The sequence below is a fragment of the Carcharhinus amblyrhynchos genome, chromosome 18 (genome assembly GCF_965287045.1).
Source record: "Carcharhinus amblyrhynchos chromosome 18, sCarAmb.v2.hapA, whole genome shotgun sequence".
NCBI lineage: Eukaryota > Metazoa > Chordata > Chondrichthyes > Carcharhiniformes > Carcharhinidae > Carcharhinus > Carcharhinus amblyrhynchos.
Genome location: NC_137341.1, coordinates 50,303,038 through 50,329,202, shown reverse-complemented (window position 1 = coordinate 50,329,202; position 26,165 = coordinate 50,303,038). Strand labels below are relative to the sequence as shown.

General features: G+C 42.6%; 1 protein-coding gene across 5 annotated transcripts in view; it reads left to right on the top strand.

Moving 5' to 3' along the window:
- Positions 1-26,165, top strand: part of mrtfba (myocardin related transcription factor Ba) — a 290,456-nt gene that overhangs the window by 198,158 nt on the left and 66,133 nt on the right. For all 5 annotated transcript variants that reach the window (XM_080207002.1, XM_080206999.1, XM_080207001.1 and 2 more), the window contains one exon: positions 11,862-11,927. In XM_080207002.1, coding sequence (XP_080063128.1) covers positions 11,862-11,927 — 66 coding nt within the window. The remainder of the gene's footprint in view (positions 1-11,861; positions 11,928-26,165) is intronic.

Genomic DNA, 26,165 nt, shown 5'->3' with positions numbered 1-26,165 from the left:
ATACTGCTTTTGCTTCTTTTGCCAATGACTTTAGAACATAAGAACATACTTTAAATCTGTGCCTTCTCATTCTCAATCCTGTCACGAGTGGGAACAGTTTCTTCCCATCATAGACATAATTACAACAATTTTTAAAAGAGTATTTTGGTAGGCACAGTTTCTGAAATAGCCAAATTACTAACAGATGTACTGTGAGTGGCAGCGACCTGTGACAGTACAGGAGCAGACAGCTCCTTCACATCAACAGATTCTCTGCTTCGCTGGATTTTGTCTCTATAACTTTATGATGAAGTTTTCCTATTTTAAAGGTGCAACAGTGTAAGCGGTTGGATATACCTCAGAATAATCACAAAGGTTGCTTTGTAGCTCAGCATTGCAGTCCAGAAGAGTTGCCTAGCAGGGTATGGTAATTCCTTATTCCTTGCTGCTGTCAAGGACTTCCTGGATCCTGGCAACATGTGAGCAGGTTTCCTGTCCACCCTCACTGCCGGAAAGTGGTATTGCCTCAAAATTTCTGAACAGATACAGGATTTCCGGCAATTTGATCCTCTCTGCAAGCTTTCTAGTCCACCAGGAAACTTTTTTTTGGGCAATCTTAGCATTCGTGTTTATTTTTCAGCTTAGTTCAGTGAGTAAGGGGAAAGAAAGGAAAGGGACAAAGGTGATTTAAAAGAAAAGTTTTTAAAAATCTTTTTACAGGGAATTTTATTGTTCCTTGAGATAAAGGAGTATTCAGAGTTTAGGGAGTGAGCTGAGGAGTGGGATTAACTGAAAAAACTCTTTCAGTTTTTGAAAACAATCTTAGTGTTATATTCCAGAAAGCTAGAAGGTGAAGGATAGAACTAAAGTCAATACACATATACATAAACATTTATTTTTGGAGGTGAACATTAGTACCACGCACCTCCCAGCACAATAACCACAGCTTCAGTTTGTTCCTCAGAGCACAAGTCAATCCCTAATTAATGCCTGCCACTGGCATGCAATTAATAGGGTGGCATGGTGGTTAGCACTGCTGCCTCACAGCACCAGGAACCCCGATTCAATTCCGACCTCTGGTAACTGTCTGTGTGGAGTCTGTACGTTCTCCCTGTGCCTGCATAGGTTTCCTCTGGATGCATTGGTTTCCTCCCATGGTCCAAAGATGTGAGTTATATTGATTGGCCTCTTAATGTCAGAGGGGTTAGCAGGGTAAATAGGTGGGATTACAGGAATAGGGCCTGGGTGGGATTGTTGTTGGTGCAGACTTTATGGGCTGAATGGCCTCCTTCTGCACTGTAGGAATTCTATGACTCTATAATGTGCAATTAAAAGTAGACATGGATATGGGGAACAGAATTATAAAGTTTGTAGATGATATGAAACTTGTAAAAGTAGTAGATAGTGATGAGGATCGTAGTAGACCTCAGGAATATGTGGACAGGATAGTGAACTAGCCAGAATCAAGGCAAGTGCTGATCCCAGTAGCCCTGGAGTTCGGTGGAAGGAAATATGGCAAGTCAACAAGGATATAGACCACTCTGCTGATAGTGTGCTGAAGAGAGATCCTCAACCCAATTCCCCCATCCACTCCCTTCCCCTTCCCAGAAGCACTAATACACCCACTGCTTTCTGCCAGCACAGATTGGCGGAGAGAAACTGGGAACTTCGGTTAAAGTTTGAGATTGTTGAAGTCAATGACTGAATAGTATGAATGTTATCTGTTAGCCTTTTCATTTATCTTGATTTTCAAAGTTATTTGAAGAAAAGAGGTGAAGTAATTTCTCCTGGGGTGCAACCTATTGACTGTCCCTGTGGAATTCTTTGTGCACTTTGAACAAGTGCAGTTTTCCCAAAGGAAATTGAAGTCAGAATCACTTCTCTGGTCCAATCCCAGGCCTTTGGAACAGTTTGGAAGCCTTCAAAAATGTTGAAAAAAGCCCATTTGGATAAAGTTGATGTTTTTAGTTTTAGAGTTTAATGTTTTGCTTGTACCATGTTGCACGTTGCAAATTTCTAATGCTGGGAAAATAATATGTGGAAACAAATTTCTGAAAGCATTTCTAACAGTTTGCACCGACCCAGCAGGCAAATTGGACAATATCAGAGTAATATATAGCGTGCCGGGGTAGCACAGTGGTTAGCAGTGCTGTCTCTCAGCCTCGGGACCTGGGTTTGAGTCCCAGCTTGGCTCACTGTATGGAATTTGCACGTTCTCCCCGTGTCTGCATGGGTTTCCTCTGGGTGCTCCAGTTTTCTCCCACAGACCAAAGGTGTGCGGGTTAGGAGAATTGGCCATGCTAAATTTCCCCTTGGTGTTAGGAGGTTAGTACGGCGAATAAGTGGGGTTATGGGGATAGGGCCTGGGTGGGAATGTGGTCAGTGCAGACTTGATGGGCCGAATGGCCGCCTTTTGCATTGTAGGGATTCTATGATTCTTTGAACTATAAAATAGCAGTTGCAATGCATCAGAATGTTAATATCTTTAACAATAAAAATACTTAACACACAAAAATACACCATATAGAAGTAAAAGGTACTTATGATTAGCATTCATGATACCGCCCTCTGATCAAATCCTTTTCCTCCAACCTTGCTGCCACCAATCCACTCACCTTTGAAACTTATCTGTCCCCTTTAGATTGTCCTTTTAATGTCTCACCAGATGAAGGAGCAGTGCTCCAGAAGCTCGTGTTACCAAATAAACCTGTTGGACTTTAACGTGGTGTTGTGAGACTTCTTACTGTCCCTTTTAGAAAGTTGGAGTGACTTACTTTCTCTGTGCCCCACTCACTCCACGCTGTTGCTGCCAGGAGGTTACCACTCAGCCCCTGCCTCACCCAGCCCGAGGGGAAGCTTGGGTGAGATGAGCTGTGCAGTTTCAGTGAGGGTAAGCCCATTCAGCCAATCCAATGGAGATTGCCACTCTGAAAAAGTTATGGGCCTTCCAGCACAGAAATAGGTTATCCAGTGCAACAAGTTCATTTCAATATTCATTCTCTTCCCTGAACTTACCCCTCCATTCCTTTCTCCCTCGTATTTATCTAGCTTCTCTAGGTTAACTCAATTGTTCCTCTTGTTCCACGTGCTCATGCCTCTCTCTAAAGAAGCTTATCTTGAATTCACTGTTGTCTCCCAGCAAGTGGGAAAATCCTGTCTACGTCTGAGCAATTGAATTGCTGCCTAATGGTGAAGGCCTCTATCTTCATCCTCCCCCTTCCTAGAAAAAACAGCCTAACCTGGAGCAGAGAAGACTGACGGGCAACCTGATTGAGGTGGAGGGTCATGGAGAGGGTGGATAGGGAGCAGCTGTTCCCTTTAGTTGAAGGGTCAGTTACGAGGGTACATGAATTAAAAGTGTGGTGTGGAAGGTTCAGGGGGGATTTGAGGCAAAACTTTTTTATCCAGAGGTTGGTGACGGTTTGGAATGCACGGCCCTAGTGGGTGGTGGAGGTGGGATGCCCCACATCCTTTAAAAAGTACCTGGGTGTATACTTGGCACACCGTTCAAGACTATGGGCCATGTGCTGGCAAGAGGGATTCGGTGGGCAGGTCAAGGCCTTTCATGTGTCAGTGCAGATTTGATGGGCCGAAGAACCTCTCCTGACCTGAACTCTTCTACAATTCTGTGATTCATCAGAAATCCCATAAAAGAAACTGCAGGATGGACGGATGACGGGACAATGCTGAACATCAATCCTGAAATATTAACTCTGTTCTCAGCTCCGCAAACGCTGCCTGACCTGCTGACTATTTCCAGCATTTACTGTTTTCATTTCAGATTTCCAGCAACTGCAGGATTTTAGAGTCACAGGGTCACTGGGTGGGATTTTCCAGCCGCAGTAACCCCACCTGAGGTCAGTAGACCTTTGTGTGGTCCACCCCCTGCCCACTACAATTCCCGTGGGGAGTAGGAGACGAAAATTCTGCGCATAAAGTTCGACAGGACAGAAAGAGGCCCTTCAGTCCATAGATACTAGAAACAGGAGGAGGCCATTTGGCCCTTCAAGCCTGTTCCGCCATTCATTTTGATCATGGCTGATCATCAAATTCAATATCCTGATTCCCCCCATATCCCTTGATCCCTTTAGCCCCAAGAACTATATCTAATTTCTTTTTGAGTTCACACAATGTTTTGGCCTCAACTACATTCTGTGGTAGTGAATTCTACACATTCACCACCCTCTGGGTGAAGAAATTTCTCCTTGCCTCCGTTCTAAAAAGTTTATCCTTTATCCTCAAACTATGACTCCTGGTTCTGGACTCCTCCACCATTGGGAACATTCTTTCTGAACCTACCCTGTCTAACCCTGTTAGAATTTTATAAGTTTCTATGAGATCCCCTCTCATTCTTCTAAACTCCCGTGAATATCATCCTAATCAATTTAGTCTCTCCCCAAATGACAGACCTGCCATCCCAGTAATCAGGTTGGTAAACCTTCGCTGTACTCTATAGCAATAGGCTGGCCAACAGGTGCCTCTCTATTTGGTTTTTGTAGTACTGGTCTCAGTCTCAAATTGAATTTGGAAGCCACAGTCCTGGAGAGACGGTCTAGGAGATAGCATCATCAGACACGTCGTCAGGATGAACCCAAGAGGGTGATAAGGGGTCTGGGAGGGTGGTGGAGGCGGGATGCCTCACATCCATTAAAACGTATCTGGATAAATATTTGGCACGCCACAACATTCAAGGCTATGGGACAAATGCTGGCAAGTGGGATTAGGTGGGCAGGTCAGGGCCTTTCATGCCTCAGTGCAGACTCGATGGGCCGAAGGACGCTGTTGTATTCTGTGATTCTGTAGATGTTTCTTAAGAGGTATAATCTCTCAATTCTGCTATCTTAGCAAAACCTTCTCCAATGTGCCTCTACCACTTTCAGAATCAATAATACTTTGCAGTTTTATATGGTGAATATTGACAGTTTATCTTGCAGATTTTTGCAAGACTGATTTTATCCAACAGGATTCCAACGTACCACATTCGATAACTTTTTCTAGTTAAAGAAAATCCCAATATTTGGTGTTCCAACCATAGAAAACCCACAGTGCAACTGCTCTGTCATTGAATGCCTTGCATGGTATTGAATAAAGTGTCGGTTCTGGGTGCCATCTAATTTTTGATTTGAATTGGAGCATTGAAGATAGGAAGGATGCTAATCCTGATTCACATGAAGGGATCCCATCATGGACAGATCTGTCAAATATATCACTGAACTGGTTCGTATCCAGCTGAGTTATTTGACAAAATATACCGTATCCCGTTTTGTAATATTGGGTGTCCCTGTGGTTTATGTTACTTTACAGACACCAGTGTATATGTAATCTTAGTCCGATACCATATCTTAGCCAGCAGTGTTGTAAACAACTGTTGGATTTATTTTTACCTCAGTGAGTCACCGCTTGTCATGTGAGCTTGCCGATAGAATTTCTTTTAGGTAGGAAAGTACCCCTAAACTGAACGGACAAATCCTTGGCCGTGATTAACTCCTTGGCTCAGCCTATTAGGATTGGCCAAGTGGAGAGCGGTAAATTAGGCTTTAATGGCAGCTCCATGGAAATATATTATCATAGATTGTTTTCCGCTGTGCCACTTCCTTCAAAGCTTAGTAACGTTAGATCACAGGATCACTTAGAAGCGAAACAGACTTGCATTTGAATAGTGTCATAAAATCATAGAATCCCTGCAGGGCAACAGGAGGCCATTTGGCCTATCGAGTCTACACCGACTCTTCAACAGAGCATCTTACCCAGGCCCTATCCCCGTAACCCATGCATATTGAGACACTAAGGAGCAATTTAGCAAGGCCAATCCACCTAACCTGCACATCATTGGACTGTGGGAGGAAACTGGAGCACCTGGGTGATACCCACGCAGACACGAGGAGAATGTGCAAACTCCACACAGGCAGTCACCCAAAGCTGGAATAAAATCTGGGTCCCCAGCACTGTGAGACAGCAGTGCTAACCCCTATGCCATCCCAACCATCTGTAACCAGCGGTCACTTTGAAGTAATTCACAACAAATTTTGACGTGTACTTTTGAAATGTAGTCACACTCGTAATAGAGAAACACAGCAGCTGTATGTAATTCCAGTCCACCCTAATTTATCTAACAGAAATGGGCCTAATCTTCTAATAATTTTAAAGACCTCTAACAAATCTCAAACTCTCTGTTTTTCTAGTTTAATAAATCACTAATCTATTCTGCTATCAAAGGACTTTTGAACTAGGTATCAAACAAGTTGTCATACTCAAAATACCCCTTGTACAGCTTCCATTATCATTTATCTTGTGAAGGAACCAAAATGGGATATTAAATGAGGCTTAACCAAGGAATTGTACCAGGACCACATTGTAGCCTGGTGTTTATTTATTTATGAGTTTATTTATTTATTAGTCACAAGTAAGACTTACATTAACAGTGCAATGAAGTTACTGTGAAATTCCCCTCGTCGTCACAGCCTGTTTGGGTCAATTCACCTAACCAGCACGCCTTTCAGACTTTAGGAGGAAACTGAAGCACCCAGTGGAAACCCACGCAGACACGGGGAGAACGTGCAAACTCCACACACTGACCCAAGCCAGGAATTGAACTCGGGTCTCTGGCGTTGAGAACCAGCAGTACTAACCGCTGTGCTGCTTTTACTCGTTCTCCTTTTTCTTCTCAATTTGCTCAAAACAGCAAAGATCAGGAAGTTTCAGCTGTGAATGGTGTCTGCTGCAAATTCAGTTTTGTGCTCATTTACAAAGTATGATGTTAGATGTCAGCCCTATCCACAAAACTGACCTGTCTCTCAGGTTGAATTAATCATCATGTTAAGTTTTTGCTAATGCGGCCTTTCAAATAAGTACTCCCTTAATCAATTGATTCCTATGGACCTTCCAACATATTTCATGGCTCACTTGTCTTACTTCTGAGCTTCTGGGGATTCCGTAAATGCCTGTCTAAGTTGTGCATGTTGATTGATGTCTTTTCTTTTACTTCACAGGTGATTCGGTCCTCCTTGTCCAACAAGGGGCATACACGCGGTGGGTCGTGCGAGGGCTGCTCTTGGATGTTGCTTCGAGAGTTGCCTAGTGCTTCACGTCGTTAGTGTACGCTTAAACTGGACCATCTGACGGGCAACACGACAGCTCAGTGACTATCACTGTTTGCTGTGCAAATACATGGATTTGGGCCGGTGTCTGCAGGAGTTTGCACATTCTGCCCGTGATTGCGTGGATTTTCTCCGGGTGCTCCAGTTTCCTCCCACATCCCAAAAACATGCTCTTAGGCTGATTGGTATAACAAATTGTCCCTAAATTAGTCTTCCCTCAATCTTCCCCAATAGGCGTAGACAAAGGTCATAGGTAGAGGAGGACACTCACAATGTTAAAATGGTGGCGCGGGCTTGTTGGGCTGAAGGGCCTGTTTCCCATGCTGTGTTGTTCTTTGCTCTTTGTACTTACATTTAAGCTGTTCTGTTGATGCAAGGACACCAAAACAGCTTAAATGTAAGCTTTGAAAGTTGTTTGTTCAAATTTGCTAAGTAAGTAACTGCTGTTTGATTTGATTTATTATTGTCACACAAATTAACATACAGTGAAAAGTATTGTTTCCTGCGCACTATACAGACAAAGCATACTGTTCATAGAGAGGGAAACGAGAGAGTGCAGAATGTAGTGTTACAGTCATAGCTAGGGTGTAGAGAAAGATCAACTTAATGCAAGATAGGCCCATTCAAAAGTCTGACAGCAGCAGGGAAGAAGCTGGCCTTGAGTTGGTTGGTACATAACCTCAGACTTTTGTAACTTTTTCCTGAAAAAGGAAAGTGGAAGAGAGAACGTCCAGGGTGCGTGGGGTCCTTAGCTATGCTGGCTGCTTTGCCGAGGCAGCAGGAAGTGTAGACAGAGTTAATGGATAGGAGGCTGGTTTCCAGCAGTGAAAGTAATAAATTGTTCCATACGGATCTTGAAAGTCATTTTCAGTGAGTTAATTTTTTTGTGATAAAGAGATCTTCAGATGTGTTAATAGAATGCACCAGGTTATTACTCTTAAATACGTCAAAAATATTTTTAATATTGCTTTTCAAAAGTTACATTCGAAAATTCCACCCAATAACTCTGGTTCGTGGAATATTTTATGTTTGGCAATATGCAATTGGGCCTTGGTCAGTGGAAAGCAATGAGGACAGTGGATGGATCTGTTTCACTTTGTTCACAGTGGACTGGCTCTGTTCTAGATGTTTGACTCATTGACCATGGCAGGCATGGGAACTGTCTCCTCACTCTGCCCCTGCAAAGTGGAAGGCAATGGTGAATCACAACTGACAAAAACCTGCCAAGAAAACGGCTCAGAGTGAAGCATCAGCAGACAATGAGCTAAGGACCTGCCTGAGGGCAGACCAGTCATGACATGAATCAGGGTTTATGCTGCCACCAGTATACAAGTTCCTATCTCACTACTTTCAAGCCTGCAGTAATGATTTGTTTTAAATTGTTGGAAACGCTTCTGTACTATTTTTGTTTTGTGACATAAAGCAAACCTTCAGAAAGTTTTCTCTATTTGTTTACATACTACTGATCTTCGGGCTAGTACTTTGGAAGTCAGCAATGTGGCTATTTTCGTCCTTTTCACATTCCACTGCCCGTCGAGGTCTGGTTTTAATCTAAGAGGCAACTGTCATCTACCAGCTGCAAATGTAGTGAAGAAAAACTAGCAGTCTGTTCACTTGTAACTTGCAGGATAGTCTTTTACTACTAATTTAAAGTTACTTGATTCAAATTTGCTGTTAATTTAAATTGTGCTGGTGCAATCTCTCCTGTGCTGGCTTATTAAGTATTGATAAACTATTGAATATGGATAAACCCGCTTTATTGTAATTCTCTGAGACACCCTCACAAAATTGTTATGAAACAAGAATTTCTATAAAGCAGGAAGGGAACAAAATCTGGGGCATAATTCTCTTTATTTGCCTGAATTTCTTGCATCATTTTCAGACAGCAAATACTATGTAGCATCTTAAAAATTAATCTTGGGTGTTTTTATACTGCGAATGATTCTGTGGTTTGTTTTCAGTGAAAGTTTACACATTGTCAGCATCTGCATTTTCCCTAGTCCCATGAAAATTTGTTCCAAAATTTTAGAAACCTGAGGCTCAGAAATGCTCGGCTAACTTCTAATCCTGCAATTCCTTCCCACTCTTGAAAACATCAATGGCATATTGCATTGCATGAAGACAAATGCCTCCCCCCCCACCCCCCCTCCTCACTGGCGAAAAGAGTTGGCCACTTCAAAACCTCAATAGGCAATGGACAGGCTATGGCTTAGTGGAGTTTTCACTAGACTATTAATCCAGAAACTCAGCTAATGTTTTGGGGACCTGGGTTCAAATCCCACCACGGCAGATGGTGGAATATGAATTCAATAAAAAATGTCTGGAATTAAGAATCTACTGATGACCATGAAACCACTGTCGATTGTCAGAAAAACCCATCTAGTTCACTAATGTCCCTTAAAGGAAGAAAATCTGCTGTCTTTACCTGGCCGGGCCTACATGTGAGTCCAGAGCCACAGCAATTTGATTGACTCTCCAAGGGCAACATGGGCAATAAATGCTGACCAGTCAGCGACGCCCATGTCCTGTGAATGAATGAAAAGAAAGGTCCAGTGTTTCCTTGGCCCCCTGTAAAATTTCAGACAGGTCTGGGGCGGCAGGAAGACCACATGCTGGATTCCAAATGCCCCCCTCACCTTCAAACCAATGGGGTAGGGTATAAAGTCATGGTGATTTCCTTTTACATCTTGCACAATCTTGAAAAGCAATTTGACTTCCAGACAACACTAATAAACATTAGAGGTGATTGAAACCCAGGTCAAACCGGAGTTCAAGCTAATTGACCAACAACCCAGTCAGATTGGAAGTTTGTAAGATGAACAGTTTCATGGAAGCAGGATTTGTGTGCGCCCCGTTTACAGGTATTGTAAGCAGGGATTCCAATAATACAACCTATCACAATAGGAAGTGTAGAGAATAAAACCAAAGTATAGAAATGGGAACTGCCATTAAATGAGTTGCAGGTAAACAAGTAGCTCAATTTTTTTAATACAAACATTAAATTAACATTACCAGTGTCATGGAAACCTATCAGGGATTATCAACAAATATTAATATTAAATAACATCAGTTTGGGAAATGTTTTGAATGTGATCATGATGTGGAGTTGCCAGTGTTTGACTGGGGTGGACGCAGTAAGAAGTCCCACAACACCAGGTTAACGTCCAACAGGCTTATTTGGTAGCATGAGCTTTCGGAGAGCTGCTCCTTCCTCAGATGGATGCAGGATTTTATTTGTGAAACGAATCCTGCACTCACCTGATGAAGGAGCGAGACTCCAAAAGCTCGTGCTACCAAATAAACCTGTTGGACTTCAACTTGGTGTTGTGGGACTGCTTACTATTAAGTGTGATCATTATGTGAAGGCTCAGTTGAACTGTATTAGAGTTACATAATAGGTGACATCTCTGTTCATCATGTGCAGCAATACTGAGAATTTGCATTTTTACCATAATCTCGTCGTTGCAGTTTTGAATCAGTGCTACGTTTAAATTAATGTATGCATTTTTTATAAAGTTGCAGGATGTGAGGTTTCTAATGTGGTTACCCATCCAAAGGGGTACGTTTTGACTTTGTACAACTGTCACAGCTGATTTCATACCCCTCCTTGTTTTTTTCTTTCCAATTAGAAATTTAAGTGAGCTCTTAACTGCAGCTTAATAACAATAAATGCAAATATATTTCCTCTTCTTTCATGGGATGTGGGTGTCGACGATCTTGCAAATCTTTGTTGCATCTCCCTAATTGCTTAATCAAGGAGTTGGTGGTGGAGCTGCTGCCTTGGACTGCTGCAGGCCACATGCTGTAGGTACACCCACTGTACTGTTAAGGAGGGATAAAAAGGTGCTTTGACATGGGAAATGTTGAATTCTACATTTGCTGCTCTGATACATTAAATATTGAATACTTTTTGCCGTTATAAGTACATGTGCGCTAGTTAAAAATGTTTGAGTTTAGGTTTCTTTTTAATCTGTTGGTACGAATGTGAACATGAAACGTCAGAGTAAGGCTATATCAGGATATTTCAAATTAAAATGATGGGTGTTTGCCCTGCAGCAAAACCCCAGAAGTTTGATAATAGGCGGTTGTCTTTCTTGATATGATAAAACTTTTAGCTTGTTTTGTATTTTGCACCCTGATGGAATTGATTTTGTTAAAACATTTATTCTCAATTAATCTGTTGTGAAACCATTCCCCACCTTCATTGAGGTCTGTCTGGCATCTGAGGACCAATTATAGTCCCTCCCAAACCTGATGAGAATGAGCCATGCTGGTGTTGAAATAGCTGTGTCCAGCTCCTCAGTGCACTTGTGTCGGCTGCTATTTTAACCCTCCTGTTTTGAGGGTATGTCAGGCCCTCGCTACACTGCAGGTAAGGCCAGAGTCTCGTTAAAGTGAAAAGGTCTCGGTCCAATGATAGAATTTGGACCTTGCCACCAGCCTGATGCTCAATCTTGCATTCAGTGCCAGTGCAGGAACTGATCAGGCTGCAATATTTTTCCTCCCGCTGAAACGGAAGATTATATTTGAGGCATCATACCTGTAATCTGATTAATACAATCGAAATCCCAGTTATCGTTATAAATAAAGGCAGCCACTCCAACACATGTTACAACTTGCTCATCAAGGTCAAATTAAACATCACAAGCAAATGATCACTATGCAGTTATTTAGAGAAACTGAAATCCAGTCTAACTTAGCATTTGATGTGTTGTTTATAGTCAATTGCAGGTCATTTTATCTGTACTGATTTTGCATTTTTTTTTTGCTTCCTTTGCCTAACAGTACTTCAGTTAAAGCTACAGCAGAGACGGACAAGAGAACAGTTGGTGGACCAGGGAATCATGCCGCGTAAGATACTGCTTTGAATTTATAAAATACAAATCTTACACCCCGTTCCCCCTCACTAAGCAGATATTATAAAGAAGATTTATCAAAAGATGCATTATGAATTTAAAATCAACTTTCAGGCACCTTTGTATTGAAGCAGTAGAGCCTCCCTTGGATTTAATGGTTATTTTATATATTTAATGGTGATTTGCAATGTTTACTCCCAAAGGTGCACTAATACAATTGATATAATGCTGGGGCAGCCAGTTTTTAGTTGAGAAACATTTTCTAAACACATAAACATCAGCATTGTACAATAGCTGGTACTCCATGGTTTGTCATTGCTTATGATGTGGGTATGCCGGCGTTGGACTGGCGTAAACACAGTAAAAAGTCTGACAACACCAGGTTTTAGTCCAACCTATTTATTTGATAATATACTCGCAAGCTTTCGAGGGGTTACCCTGACGAAGAGGGTAACCCCTCGAAAGCTTGCGAGTATATTATCAAATAAATAGGTTGGACTAAAACCTGGTGTTGTCATTGCTTATGCAGCTAGCAGATATGTAGGTGCAAAACTATTTATTCAACGAATAATGTACATGTTAACATATTGAAGGCTATTGATTTCATAGTGTTATTCAAATGCTGTTGAATTAATATGATTAAGCATATGAGATACATTTTTACAATCAATATTCCAATGATTATTCCCATCTCTATACCGTTGATGCCTAATAGTAGATTTGTGAACAGGATTTGTGCATGGTGATATAAATTCTTAACCGCAAAACTTGAATACAAGTGATATATTCAAAATAAAAGAGGGGGTCGGGGGTGGTGTTAATCATGCAAACACAGAATTTTAAAATATTTGAGTGGGTTCTGGATTTCATTCACGTTTCAAGAAGACTAATTTATGTATTACTAATTCTGACATTAGCATTTAAAATCTTCAGCCATTTTTTGATATTTTTAATCTCCCACCTTTTGACATTACACCTTCTCTGTAATCTTCCTTGGACTGAACAGAAGCACAAATTTCTTAACACTCCTCAGAACTAGAAGCAGGAGTAGGCATCTGGCCCCTTGAGCCTGATCCGTCATTCAATAAGATCATGGTTGATCTTTTCGTGGGCTCAGTTCCACTTACCTGCCCACTCACAATAACCCTTAATTCCTTTACTGTTCAAAAATGTATCTATCCTTGCCTTAAGAACATTCAGTGAGGTAGCCTCAACTGGGCAGGGAATTCCACAGATTCGCAAACCTTTGGGTGAAGAAGTCCTCTTCAACTTTGTGCTAAATCTGCTCCCCTTATTTTGAGACTATGCCCCCTAGTTCTAGTTTCACCCGCCCGTGGAAACAACCTCCCTGCTTCTATCTTATCTATTCCCTTCATAATCTTACATGTTTCAATAAGATCTTCCCTCATACTTCTGAATTCCAATGAATGTAGCCCCAGTCTACTCAGTTTCTCTTTATAAGCCATAAGTCATTGAACTCCTGTTCCAACCAAAATGTAGGCTGCAATTTTACCCATCATCCTATTCCCTATAATAATGATGGTGATTCAGGCCCTCAACAAGGCTGATGATCAAAATGTAATTGCAAAAAGTCATAATAATGTAAACATCAAGGTGGGGGAAGTCCTACGCGTTCCTCAATTTCCTGCTCTTTGAACTCATTGAGCCAGGAGAATCCCAAGTCCTCTTTGATTACTTAACACAAGGGAATTTGCAACTTCCCTGATTGCTTAACATAGGACAATTTGGAACCTCACCATTGCTTAACAGTAGAAAATTCACAACCATCCCTTATTGCACATCAGGAGAAAATTCACAGCCTCCTCCAATCTGTATTGTGAGGGATTTCTCAGCTTTCTCCAATCCCAGTGTAATTGCTCTGGAACCCCTCCTCTCATTGACCACAGCTGACCAAACCTACAGGTCACTGAATACGGCCTTCTGTGGAAAAATTCTTGCTCGCACCTGTCGGCTAGCTAGTGAATCTAGTCAGCTGTTTTCCAGGAGGTTTTATTTAAATGAAGTCCTGACATTGTGAACAGATGAGCCTCTACATCTCTGACCTGTCTGGCTGCACTGCCCACTACTGGAATGAATCCATATGCCTTCTCTCTGCCCCACCATAGAAACCAAGGGCTTCATCTCTCCTGATTTGTATTTACTTCCATGATAATTTGTAAGTTTCATAGACTCTCCATTTCCCCCAAGATTTTCAAGCACCCCAATGTTGTAATAGTTTATTCAGCAGTCAGCACATACAGTTCATGTTGCAGTTTCCCGAAAAATTTCGAAAATTGTTAATGAAGAGCATCAGAAATCCAGACAAGGCTGTTTGACCTTCTAGTCCTCCCCATCAAGAGCCCATAAAAGAATATTCTATCAAGATGAAAGACGATGACAATCCCTCACCCAAACAAGCGTGTGGAGTTGCTGGTGGGCCAGTTATCCATTCCCAGTGTGTTCTTCACACAGACACTACCGCCCATGTAGCTGGTTGGCATTATGATTTGATTTATATTGTCACATATATTAATATACAGTGAAAAGTATTGTTTCTTGCATGCTATACAGACAAAGTATACTGTTCATAGAGAAGGAAAGGAGAGGTTGCAGAATGTAGTATTACAGTCATAGCTAGGGTGTAGAGAAAGATCAACTTAGTGCAAGGTAGGTCCATTCAAAAATGTGATGGCAGCAGGGAAGAAGCTGTTCTTGAGTTGATTGGTATGTGACCTCAGACTTTTGTATCTTTTTCCCAATGGAAGAAGGTGGAAGAGAGAACGTCAGGGGTGCATTGGATCCTTAATTATGCTGGCTGCTTTGCCGAGGCAGCAGGAAGTGTAGACAGAGTCAATGGATGGGAGGATGGTTTGCGTGATGGATTGGGCTACATTTATGACCTCTTGTAGTTTCTTGCGGTCTTGGTCAGAGCAGGAGCCATACCAAGCTGTGACACAACCAGAAAGAATGCTTTTTATGGTGCAACTGTAAAAGTTGGTGAGACTCATAGCTGACGTGCCAAATTATCTTGTGTGTTAAGTGTCTAGTCAAATTCACAGATTTCTATCCCAAACCACAACTTCTATTGTCATCTCAGAACTTAACAAGTGTGGCACAGTGCTGCCTTGCAGCACTAGGGACCCGGATTCGATTTCCGACTTGGGTCACTGTCTGTATGGAGTTTGAATGTTCTCCCTGTGTCTGCGTGGGTTTCCTCTGGGTGCTCTGGTTTCCTCCCACAGTCCAAAGATGTGTGGGTTAGGTGGATTGGCTGTGTTACATTGCCTCTTAGTGTTAGGAAAAAAGCAGGGTAAATATATGAGATTACAGGGGTGAGGCCTGAGTAGGATTGTGGTCCGTGCAGGCTCAATGGGACAAATGGCCCCCTTCTGCACTATATTCTATGAAACACTTCTGATGTTTATGTAAACAGGCAAAGCAAGCAATCAAGTGTTGTACAGACTGTCTTGTACTAGTAGGACAAGCAACAAAAAGATTTTGCAATCCTCCGCTCTGCAGGCTTAGCTAATTAGGCTCTCTGCATCACAGTGCAAATTTGGTAAGCCTCACCATTTCCTTTTCCCCACTTTTGCCTATATTCTCTAAGTTTAGCAAGTGATTATATCCCTATGAGAGACTGTGCATGCAATCAATAAAAACCAAAGAGACTCTGGCTGGATCTTTCTGGCCCTGCCACTTGTGGGAATTGTGGCAAGCAGGACTGCATAATTTGGAGTGTGGCCAAAAGTCGGAATTCCACTGGCTGGAAAATAAGTTGCTATTTTCCCCTCAGCGCTTTCATGGTGGTTTGTCATTCCCACAGGTCAACGTCAGGATTATAATGTGCATGTCATGAATACTCATTCATGGGGCTACAGACCCCATGGACATAAGAACATAAGAACATAAGAAATAGGAGCAGGAGTAGGCCATCTAGCCCTTCGAGCCTGCCCCGCCATTCAATAAGATCATGGCTGATCTGTTGTGGCTCAGTTCCACTTTCCCGCCCTCTCCCCATAACCCTTAATCCCCTCTCTTATCAAGAACCCATCAACCCGCTTCTTAAAAATATTTAGCGAGGCAGCCTCCACCACTTCAACGGGCAGAGAATTCCAGAGATTCACCACCCTTTGAGTGAAGAAGTTCCTCCTCAACTCCGTTCTAAACCGCCTCCCCTTTATCTTGAGGCTGTGCCCCCTAGTCCTACTGTCTTTTTTGAGCGGGAAGAGTCTCTCCACCTCTATCCTATCCATCCCATTCATCATCTTATACGTCTCAATGAGATCTCCCCTCATTCTTCTAAACTCTAACGAGTACAAGCCTAGTTTATTCAGCCTCTCCTCATAGCTCAATCCCCTCAACTCCGGTATCAGCCTAGTAAACCTCCTCTGCACTCCCTCCAGGGCCAAAATATCCTTGCGCAGGTGCGGCGCCCAAAACTGCACACAGTACTCCAGCTGCGGCCTCACCAATGCCCTATACAGCTGCAGCAAGACCTCCCTACTTTTATATTCAATCCCCCTCGCTATGAAGGCCAGCATCCCATTCGCCTTCCTGACCACCTGCTGCACCTGCAAGCTGGGTTTTTGCGACTCATGCACAAGGACCCCGAGGTCCCTCTGCACCGTCGCCTGCTGCAGTTTTTCGCCACGTAAGTAATAGTCCTTCCTACCATTCTTCCTACCAAAGTGGACCACCTCACACTTGCCAACATTAAATTCCATTTGCCATTTCCTGGCCCATTCGCCCAGCCTATCTAGACCCTTCTGCAGACTCTCCACACCCTCCGCACAATTTGCCTTTCCCCCAGTCTTGGTGTCATCAGCAAATTTCGACACCCTACACTCGGTTCCCTCCTCCAGATCATCTATATAAATGGTAAATAGACCACCAGTAGTAAGTCAGACTGTTGCTTCCCAATCTGCAAAGGTGGTATGCACCTGGCAACTGAGATCTCTTTGATTTATCTGCCCTGGGTGCTGCCGTCGCTCTTCTCCCAGGTGCCAACAGTGTATTGTGACGTAGATGGCATGCACACGAAGGAAGCACGGAGGCTGGAAGACGTGAGACACTTAGAACTGAGTTGAGGAAGAACTTCTTCACCCAAAAGGGCTATAAATCTGTGGAATTCCCTGCCCAGTGAAGCAATTGAGGCTACTTCAAAAGTAGTTTTTAAGGCACAGATAGACAGATTTTTGAACAATAAAGGAATGAAGGGTTATGATGAGCGGGCGGGTAAGTGGAGCTGAGTCCACGGAAAGATCAGCTATGATCTTATTGAATGCAGAGCAGGCTCGAGGGGCCAAATGGCCTGTTCCTGCTCCTAGTTCTTATGAAGGAAGTGGGAGAGTTTGGAACATGTGAATAAAGATGGGGGGACCCAGGAGGCCAAGATGAAAATTGGGGAGGTCTGAATAAGGGTAACTTTGGAAGGGAGGTGGGTGTCTGGGGAAGGACAATGCTGCAAAGGATGGGAGATCAACTGGGCTACATTCACAACCCTTTGCAGTTTCATGCCATCTTGGTCAGAGCAGCAGCCAAGCTGTGATATCTTCAGAAAGGATGCTTTCTATCACTTCCTATGGGTGTGACTGAGGAACTCTGCGGGGGAGTGAGGGTGGTGAGAGAAATTGTCCAGGTGCCTTTTAAATATTGCACACAGACTTGATGGTCACACAGCCAACTACCTGCCCAACCTATTACAAGGTTCAACGTGTACCTTGCGGCTGCATAATTAATGAGCTGAATACAAACGATTTGACTGGTTTACTCATTTGCTTTGCAATGGGAATCTCTCTGACTTATCACTCCTGCCACAGGACTATTCCAGGAACACAAGATTTCACACTCTGGTTGTTGTAGATTTCTAAATGAATTCTTTTTGGAGATTCTTAAGTTTAGAGGAGGGTGTTGAACATCTAGCTGACAGACATAATGGCTTATTGAACATTTAAAATGTTGCTCATATCTAGGGAGGCACAATGATAGTGAGTGTTACACCACTGATGCTGAATATCACAAATTGAAATCAACCTTGCTTGAAATACTGTTCATTCTGTTATGATCTGAAGGTGAAACCAACAATAAAAAGTGATTACAATCCCTCTGAAAGGTTTGGGAGTGAGGTGCACGGTGGCATGGTGCTTAGCACTGCTGCATCACAGTGCCAGGGACCCGGGTTCAATTCCTGGCTTGGGTCATTGTCTTTGCGGAGGTTTCATGTTCTCACCATGTCTGCATGGATTTCCTCCGTGTGCTCCAGTTTCCTGCCACAGTCTGAAAAACACGCTGGTTAGGTGCATTGGCATTCTAAATTCTCCCTCAGGTACCCGAACAGACGCTGGAATGAGGCAACTGGGGGATTTTCACAATAACTTCATTGCAATGTTCATGTAATGTGATATTAATAAATAAACTTTAAACTAAAAGTAGGAAGTAGAGATCATGCTTGGTATCTACAGATAGCAGCTTAAAAGAGAGCCATTGATGGCAGTCTAGGAACAAACTGGACAACTGTCCAACGGACCAAATGCCGTTTACCCAGTGAATAATTAGGAAACTGGGACAGCCAAGGTCGATGTACCCACTCAGACTTCACAGAGGGAGTCATCATTAAAAGGACAGCTGTTGAATTGGAGTTGTGTTTTGTGGGGTGCTGTAATGTTTGATGTGTTTGTTGATCCAAAGTTTTGCACCTGTGGACTGGTAGTTAATTGGATATTGTAAAATTTTATTGGAATACCAAGGTTCCAAGAATAACAAGTTTTGATCCATCTGATACCAGGCACCTGTTAAAGGCAGAAGATCCTCTGTTTATGACATTTCCAATTTCTGCTGTGTCCATGCAACCCAAGTTCCTTTGTCTGTTTGTCTGTGCACTTTGCTGCTCTGGTACCAAGCCTGTTAGTTCTAACTTTTTCTTCTTGACACTTTTTGGGCCCTCTTTTCGTACGTTCTAATTTTCCTGTCACTCGCTCGTGCTATGTTTGATTTATGTTCCCTTCTTAGTATTTTGCTATCCATTCCATCTGTACCCACCCAAAGCTTGAATAAGGCTCTCTGTACCTCTCTTGGCATTTACAAATGATATATGGAACAGAGACAGGCCATTCAGCCCAACCATTCTATGCCAGGCATCCTCCTATTTTTTCTCATCTAAATCTATCATTGTAACCCTCTGTGCCCTTTCCCTGACGTGCTTGTCTAGTTCTCTCTTATTATTCATGTCAACCACTCCCTATGGTAGCAAGTTCCACATTGTACCATTTTTAGTGTGAGGAAGTTTCTCCTGAATTCTTAATTGGAATTCTTAGCAACATATCTTATGTTGATGGCCTCTAGTTATGCTCTTCCTCACAAGAGGGAATATTCACTCTATCAAAACTTTTCAGAATTTTAAAGATCTTTATAAAATCATCACAAGTCTTTTTTTGAAGAGGGAGGAGACCCAGTCTGTCAGTACTTCTGTATGGGTATAGCCATGTGTTTCTTTGGTATCATCTTTGTAAATCTTCTCTGCACCCTCTCCGGTTTCTTGTTTTTATAATGTGGCAACTGGAAATGCGTGGGGTCTAAGTGGGGTCTAACTGTGGCTCAATCCAGATTTCATGTAACTTCCTAAGTTTTCAGTTCTATTCATCTAGAAGTGAAGCTTAGCATTTACTTTGCTTTTTCTATGGTTTTTTAAACTAGCTCAAGATTTAGTGATTGATGTATTTGAAATTGAGCTTCCCTTTCTTCCTTTATCCCACCTTATATTTTCACCTTCCAAATAACAAGCGACCTTTCAGGTCTTCCAACCAAAAGGTATAACCTCACAGTTATCTGCGTTGAACTTCATTTGCTAATTATTTCCCCATTCTGTAAGTTTATGAATGTCCTCCTGTAATTTATTGTACCACCACAGCACCCACCACCGCCCCGCCCCCCCCCCCACCCCCAAGTATCAGCTGTTCCCACCACCCTGCCTCAGCCCACCCTGCCCCGGTTTGATGTCTTCTGTAAATTTAGAAATTGTGCTTTTGATTCAGCAGGCTTTAGAGAGGGTACAGAAAAGATTTACCAGGATGTTGCCTGCTATGGAGGCCATTAGCTGTGAGGAGAGGCTGGAGAAGCTTGGTTAGTTCTCACTGGAACGGCGGTGTGGGGCAGGGTGATCTGATGGAAGTCTACAAGATAATGAGGGGCGTGGACAAATGGATAGTCAGAAGCTTTTTCCTAGGGTGGAAGAGTCATTTATCAGGGGGCACAGGTTTAAAGTGCGAGAGGTAAAGTTTAAAGGAGATGTATGAGGCAGTTTTTTTTTACACAGAGGGTGGTGGATGCCTGGAAGTCGCGGCTGGAGGGGTGTAATACAAGCAGATGTGATAGTGACTTTCTAGGGACGTCTTGACAAATACATGAATAGGGTGGGAAGAGAGAGATATAGTTCTTGTAGTAATTCAGTCAGGCAGCATAGTTGGTGCAGGCTTGGAGAGCCGAAGGGCCTGTTCTTGTGCTGTAATTTTCTTTGTTCTCTGTTCTTTGATTCCAAATTGTTAATATAAGTTGTGAACAGCAATGGATCCAGTACTGATTCTTATTGAAGACCACTTCCCACTGTCTGCCATTTTGAATGGCTTTACTTCCAATTTCAGCTTTCTGTCTCAAGTCAGCTAGCAATCCATTCTACCATGACTCCACGTTCTCTGATCTTATTCATTAGTCCATTATGGGGCACCATACCGAAGACCTTTTGAGGATCCAGGTACACTGGCCGGGATTTTCCCTGATATCAGCAAAGACCAATGTTGGGTGGGAAAAGTGGCTTTGAAGTCACCAACAACAGTCTGGCTATCTCTGCCTTATAGTGCAACAGGTTGGAAAAAAGTTAAAGTTGTGGGTCCCATGACATGTTGCTGGTGGGGTGTCCTCTGATTCACCCACCCCACCAGCAGCTTAGACACTTAATGATCTGGAGTGCATTTTTTAAAGGCCACCCCAGTGCACAGTGAGCAAACAAATTCACCCAGGTGCACCAGCTAAGCACTAACCTGGCATCAAGCTGGCATTCCCCAGAAATGGTACTATTTCCCAGATGGTGCCAGCTTGATGTCAGGGGCATGACCGTACCCACACGAGTGCTGCACTCCCCTGGGTGGTCTGCTCACCAGATGCATACTTTTGGATACTAGTCGTGCTTCATGCCATTCTGCCATCACGCAGCACTGTGTGGATCTTTTGTCGGGGGATGATTCTGACGTATGGACTTGTTAATGATATGTAAGTTTATTAAATGATGTCCCTGGCGTTGAACATTGGGGAATGGCCTATCACAGATGGGAGGATGGACAATCACATTCATGCCAACGTAAAATCCGATATTTTCCACTTCCATCACCAAATCCACAGGGATGTGAATGGGAGAGAAAACTCCTGGCCATTACATTACTGCTTTAGCATTGTCTCCACAAAAAGGTTATGAAGCAAGATCTTCCCTTTGGAAATCCATTGTTTATAGTTTTTCTTTCTAAATGTTGTTCTATTCTCTCCTTTTAGAGCTCCCATTATTCTCCCTACCAGCAATGTTAAGCTGACTAGTTTATAATTTCTGAAGGAAGTTCTGCTCCTGTTCTTAAATATGCTGCTATCTGGTAGTCTGCTAACATTACAACATTTAACAAATTATTAAATATATCTTTGCTATCTCTTCATTAGATTATTTCAATGTGTAGTTGCAATCCATCCGTATCAGGGGCTTAATCCTCTTTGAATTTAATTAGTTTATCAAATAAATCTCCCTTTCTTATTTTAAATGCACTTATTCTATTGCTCATCTCTTCATTCAATGTCTTCTCTACCCTAAATATCTCCCTGGTAAATGCCAAAGTGAAATATTTATTGTTCCTTCCATTCCTCTGTGATATTATCCTGTTTATTGCTTAATGGTAATATTCCCATCACAGTCTGTTTCTATTGATGTGCCTATAAAATAGTTTGTTCCTTGATGTTTTGATTTTATAGTTCCCTTGCCTTCCATTTTCTTTTGATTCTGTCCTAATCTCTGCCATCTCATTAGTGTTAGTTTGTTCTTTCCTTTTAGCAGAATATATTTTTCCTGCACTCTGTTGAACACCGTTTTAAGTGTGTTTCTGAATGGGCCTGCAACGGTGGTGTTCGTCAGGGATCAGTGCTGGCACCTTTGCTGTTTGTAATATATATAAATGATTTGGAGGAAAATGTAACTGGTTTTCTTAGTAAGTTTGCAGATGACACAGAGGTTGGTGGATTTGCTGATAGCGATGAGGACCATCAGAGGATACAGCAGGATATTGATCAGTTGGAGACTTGTTTGGAGAGATGGCAGATGGAATTTAATCTGGACAAATGTGAGATAATGCATTTTGGAAGGTCTAATACAGATAGGAAATATACAGTAAATGGCAGAATCCTTAATGGTATTGGTAGGCATAGGGATCTGGGTGTACAGGTACACAGATCTCTGAAAGTGGCAATGCAGGTGGAGAAGGTCGTCAAGAGCGCATACGGCATGCTTGCCTCCATCGGCCGGGGCATTGAGTTTAAAAATTGGCAAGTCGTGTTGCAGCTTTATAGAACCTTAGTTAGGCCGCACTTGGAATATAGTGTTCAATTCTGGTCGCCACATTACCGGAAGGAAGTGGAGACTTTGGACAGGGTACAGAAAAGATTTACCAGGGTGTTGCCTGGTATGGAGGGCATTAGCTATGAGGAGAGGTTGGAGAAACTTGGTTTGTTTTCACTGGAGCAACGGAGGTTGAGAGGCGACCTGATAGAAGTCTACAAAATTATGAAGGGCATGGACAGAGTGGATAGTCAGAAGCTTTTTCCCGGGGTGGAAGAGTCAATTACTAGGGAGTATAGGTTAAAGGAGCAAGGGGCAAGCTTTAAAGGAGGTGTGCGAGGCACAGTTTTTACACAGAGGATGGTGGGTACCTGGAACTCGCTGCCAGGGGATGTAGTGGAAGCAGATATGATAGTGACTTTTAAGGGGCGTCTTGACAAATACATGAGTAGGATGGGAATAGAGAGATATGGTCCCCGGAAGGGTAGGGGGTTTTAGTTCAGTTGGGCAGCATGGTCGGTGCAGGCTTGGAGGGCCGAAGGGCCTGTTTTTGTGCTGTAATTTTTTTTTGTTCTTTAAATGTTTCCCATTGTTGTTTCCCTGTATTGTCATTCATTTTATTTTCCCAAATTTTAATTTCCCTCAAAATTAGCTTTTCCTCTATCTGTTACCCTGTTTTTCACCATACTTATGTTCTTCTCTATCATCATCTTAAAGTGTGTTATGTTATGGTCACTATTGCATTGATGTTCACCTAGCTACTGAGTTCATCCCTCCCCTGGCAGAAGTCTGAGATTTGACACTCAATGACTATGGGCGGCACAGCAGCACAGTGGTTAGCACTGCTGCCACACAGCACCAGGGACCTGGGTTTGATTCCTGGCTTGGGTCACTATCTGTGCGGAGTCTCCTTGTTCTCCTTGTATCTGCGTGGGTTTCTTCTGGATGCTCCGGCTTCCTCCCAAGGTCCAAAGCTGTGCAAGTTAGGTGAATTGACCATGATAAATTGCTGCTTAGTGTGAGGGGAACTGGCTAGGGGTTATGGGGATAGGGCCTGGGTGGGAATGTGTTCGGTGCAGACTCAATGGGCCGAATTGCCTCCTTCTGCACTATTGATTATGATGAAACCAGTCTGTTTGTAATCTTGGTGTCACATTTGATCTGAGATGAGCCTCCAATGTAATTTTTATGCCATGCCTAAAATATCCTGCTCCTACTCAGTAACACAACCTGATTTCATCCTATCTCAGTTCATCCACTATTGAAACTTTCATTCATGCCTTTATCATCTCTAGCCCCCACTGTTCTAATGCACTACTGGCTGCTTTCCCACATCCTACCCTCCGTAAATATGAGGTAATCCAAAACTCTGTTCCCTGTGTCTTAACCCACAGAAATTTCCACTCCCTTATCACCGCTATACTTGCTGACCTACGTTAGTTCCCAACCAACCAAGGCCTTGATTTTAAATTTTGATTCCTTGTTTTCAAATCCCTCCGTGGTTTCGCCTCTTCCTATCTCTGTAATCACCTCCAGCCGCACAACCTTCTGAGATATCTGCGTTCCTCTAGTTCGGGTTAATTGTGCATACTACTATTAGTTGCTCCACCAATGTTGGCAGTACCTTCAGTTGCTTAGCATTGATCTCTTGTATACATTCCTTACACTTGTCTGCCTTCTAGCTTGTATCCCTCCTTTAAAACATGCCTTAAAACTTTGACTAAGTTTTTGATTATCTGACCCAATATCTCCAAATGAGATTTTCTGTCAAGCTTTGTTTTATAATACTCCTGTGATGTGTGATCTGTGAATATAAGTTATTTCGTTTCTGTATTCTACCTGTTTCATTCTCCATTACTAGGTCTAGTAGTGAATCATTCCTTGTTAAATCTTTCCTTTTTACATATTCCCTTCCCACCTCTTCTGTCCAATTAATATCATGCTATGGGCAGATGGTGGCACAGTGGTCAGCACTGCTGCTTTCTCAGTGCAGGGACCCGAGTTCGATCCCCGACTAGGGTGACTGGAGTTTGCACATTCTCCCTGTGTCTGCGTGGGTTTCCTTCCACAGTCCAAAGATGTGCGCGTTAGGTTGATTGGCCATACTAAATTGCCCCTTAGTATCGGAGATTATCGGGGTAAATACATGGAGTTAGGGGAATGGACCCCAGATGGGATTGATGTTGGTGCAGACTCGATAGGCCAAATGGCCTCTTTTTGCATTGTCGGGATTCTAAGATTTTAGTTGAAATCCCCCATGATTATTCTGTTTTTTACTTAATTCCTTAATTTGTCGGCATATTTTTTCCCCCACCTCCTATCCACTGTTAACAGTCTGTAGACTGCATTTGTTAATCCTTTATTATCTCTTATTGCTATCTACATGGGTTCTGTTTTGTTCTGCTGATAGCTGCATCCCTATTTTCTATTGTCAAAGGGCCCAACAGAACTAAATCATCGTTTCTGATGTGTGCTTTGGGATGATTTCCTTATGGTTAAGGCATTATTTAAATGTTGTGCACCAGGAATGAAGAGCTCATTGTATGAGGAGCATTTGTGGACTCTGTGTCTGTACTCAATACAGTTTAGAAGGATGAGTAGGGATCTAATTGAAACTTACAGAATACTGAGAGGCCTGGATAGAATGCACGTGGAGAGGCTGTTTCCACTAATGGAAGAGCCTAGAACTCAAGGGCACAACCTCAGAATGAAGGGACGCTCTTTAAAACTGATATGGAGAGGAAATTCTTCAGCCAGAGGATGGTGAATCTGTGGAACTCATTGGGCTGTGGAGACCAGGTCACTGAGTGTCTCTAAGACATAGATAGATAGGTTCTTGATCAACAAGGGGATTAAGGGTTATGGGGAGAAGGCAGGAGAATGGGGATGAGAAACATATCAGCCATGATTGAATGGTGGAGCTAACTCAATGGGACGAAAGGCCTAATCCTGCTCCTATGTCTTGTGGTCTTATGGTTGTTATTGTTTAACTTTATCTGTACAGACATTCAGTGGCTGATTTTTAAATACACAAAACAGAGGCAAAATACAGCTCTGTTCGACTTAAATGAAGTTGACTGGTATTAGTAATGAATGCAAGCATTCCAAACATTTTCGCAGTGTCTGGTTGGAGTTAATTCCAGGTCATGCCAATCTGAGTGGGTGTTGGAGTCAGTTACATGGCAGGAGACAGCTTGAAATGTTCAGGGATTATTTTATTTCATGGCTACAAAAAGCTTGACCTTTGGTGTCTTGGGCACAATACAGAATTTTCAATATTCAAAAGAATAGGCCACAGGTTACAATTTCTTTTTGTTTTCATAAGGTGTTTACTTCACCAATTTTTACTCAGACATTTTTTGCACTCAGTAAATCTTTCTCTATGAAAACATGGATCTTTCAGTATAGTCTTTCAATCTCAGTTCTACCACATTAATTTTAATCGAAAATATCAAAGGGCAGACTTACAAGATTCTGAAAGGTGCCTTGTGCCAATTGGAATTGCCTTAAATTTATTGCATGGGGATCATTTTAATCCCCAAGAATGAGTGGGTTTGGTTCAAGTGGAAGGCTGGAGAGGGAGGAATCTGAACAGGAGCCCAAATTGTCCATTTCCCGTTCTAATGGAGGCCCTAAAGAAGGCAGGCTTGT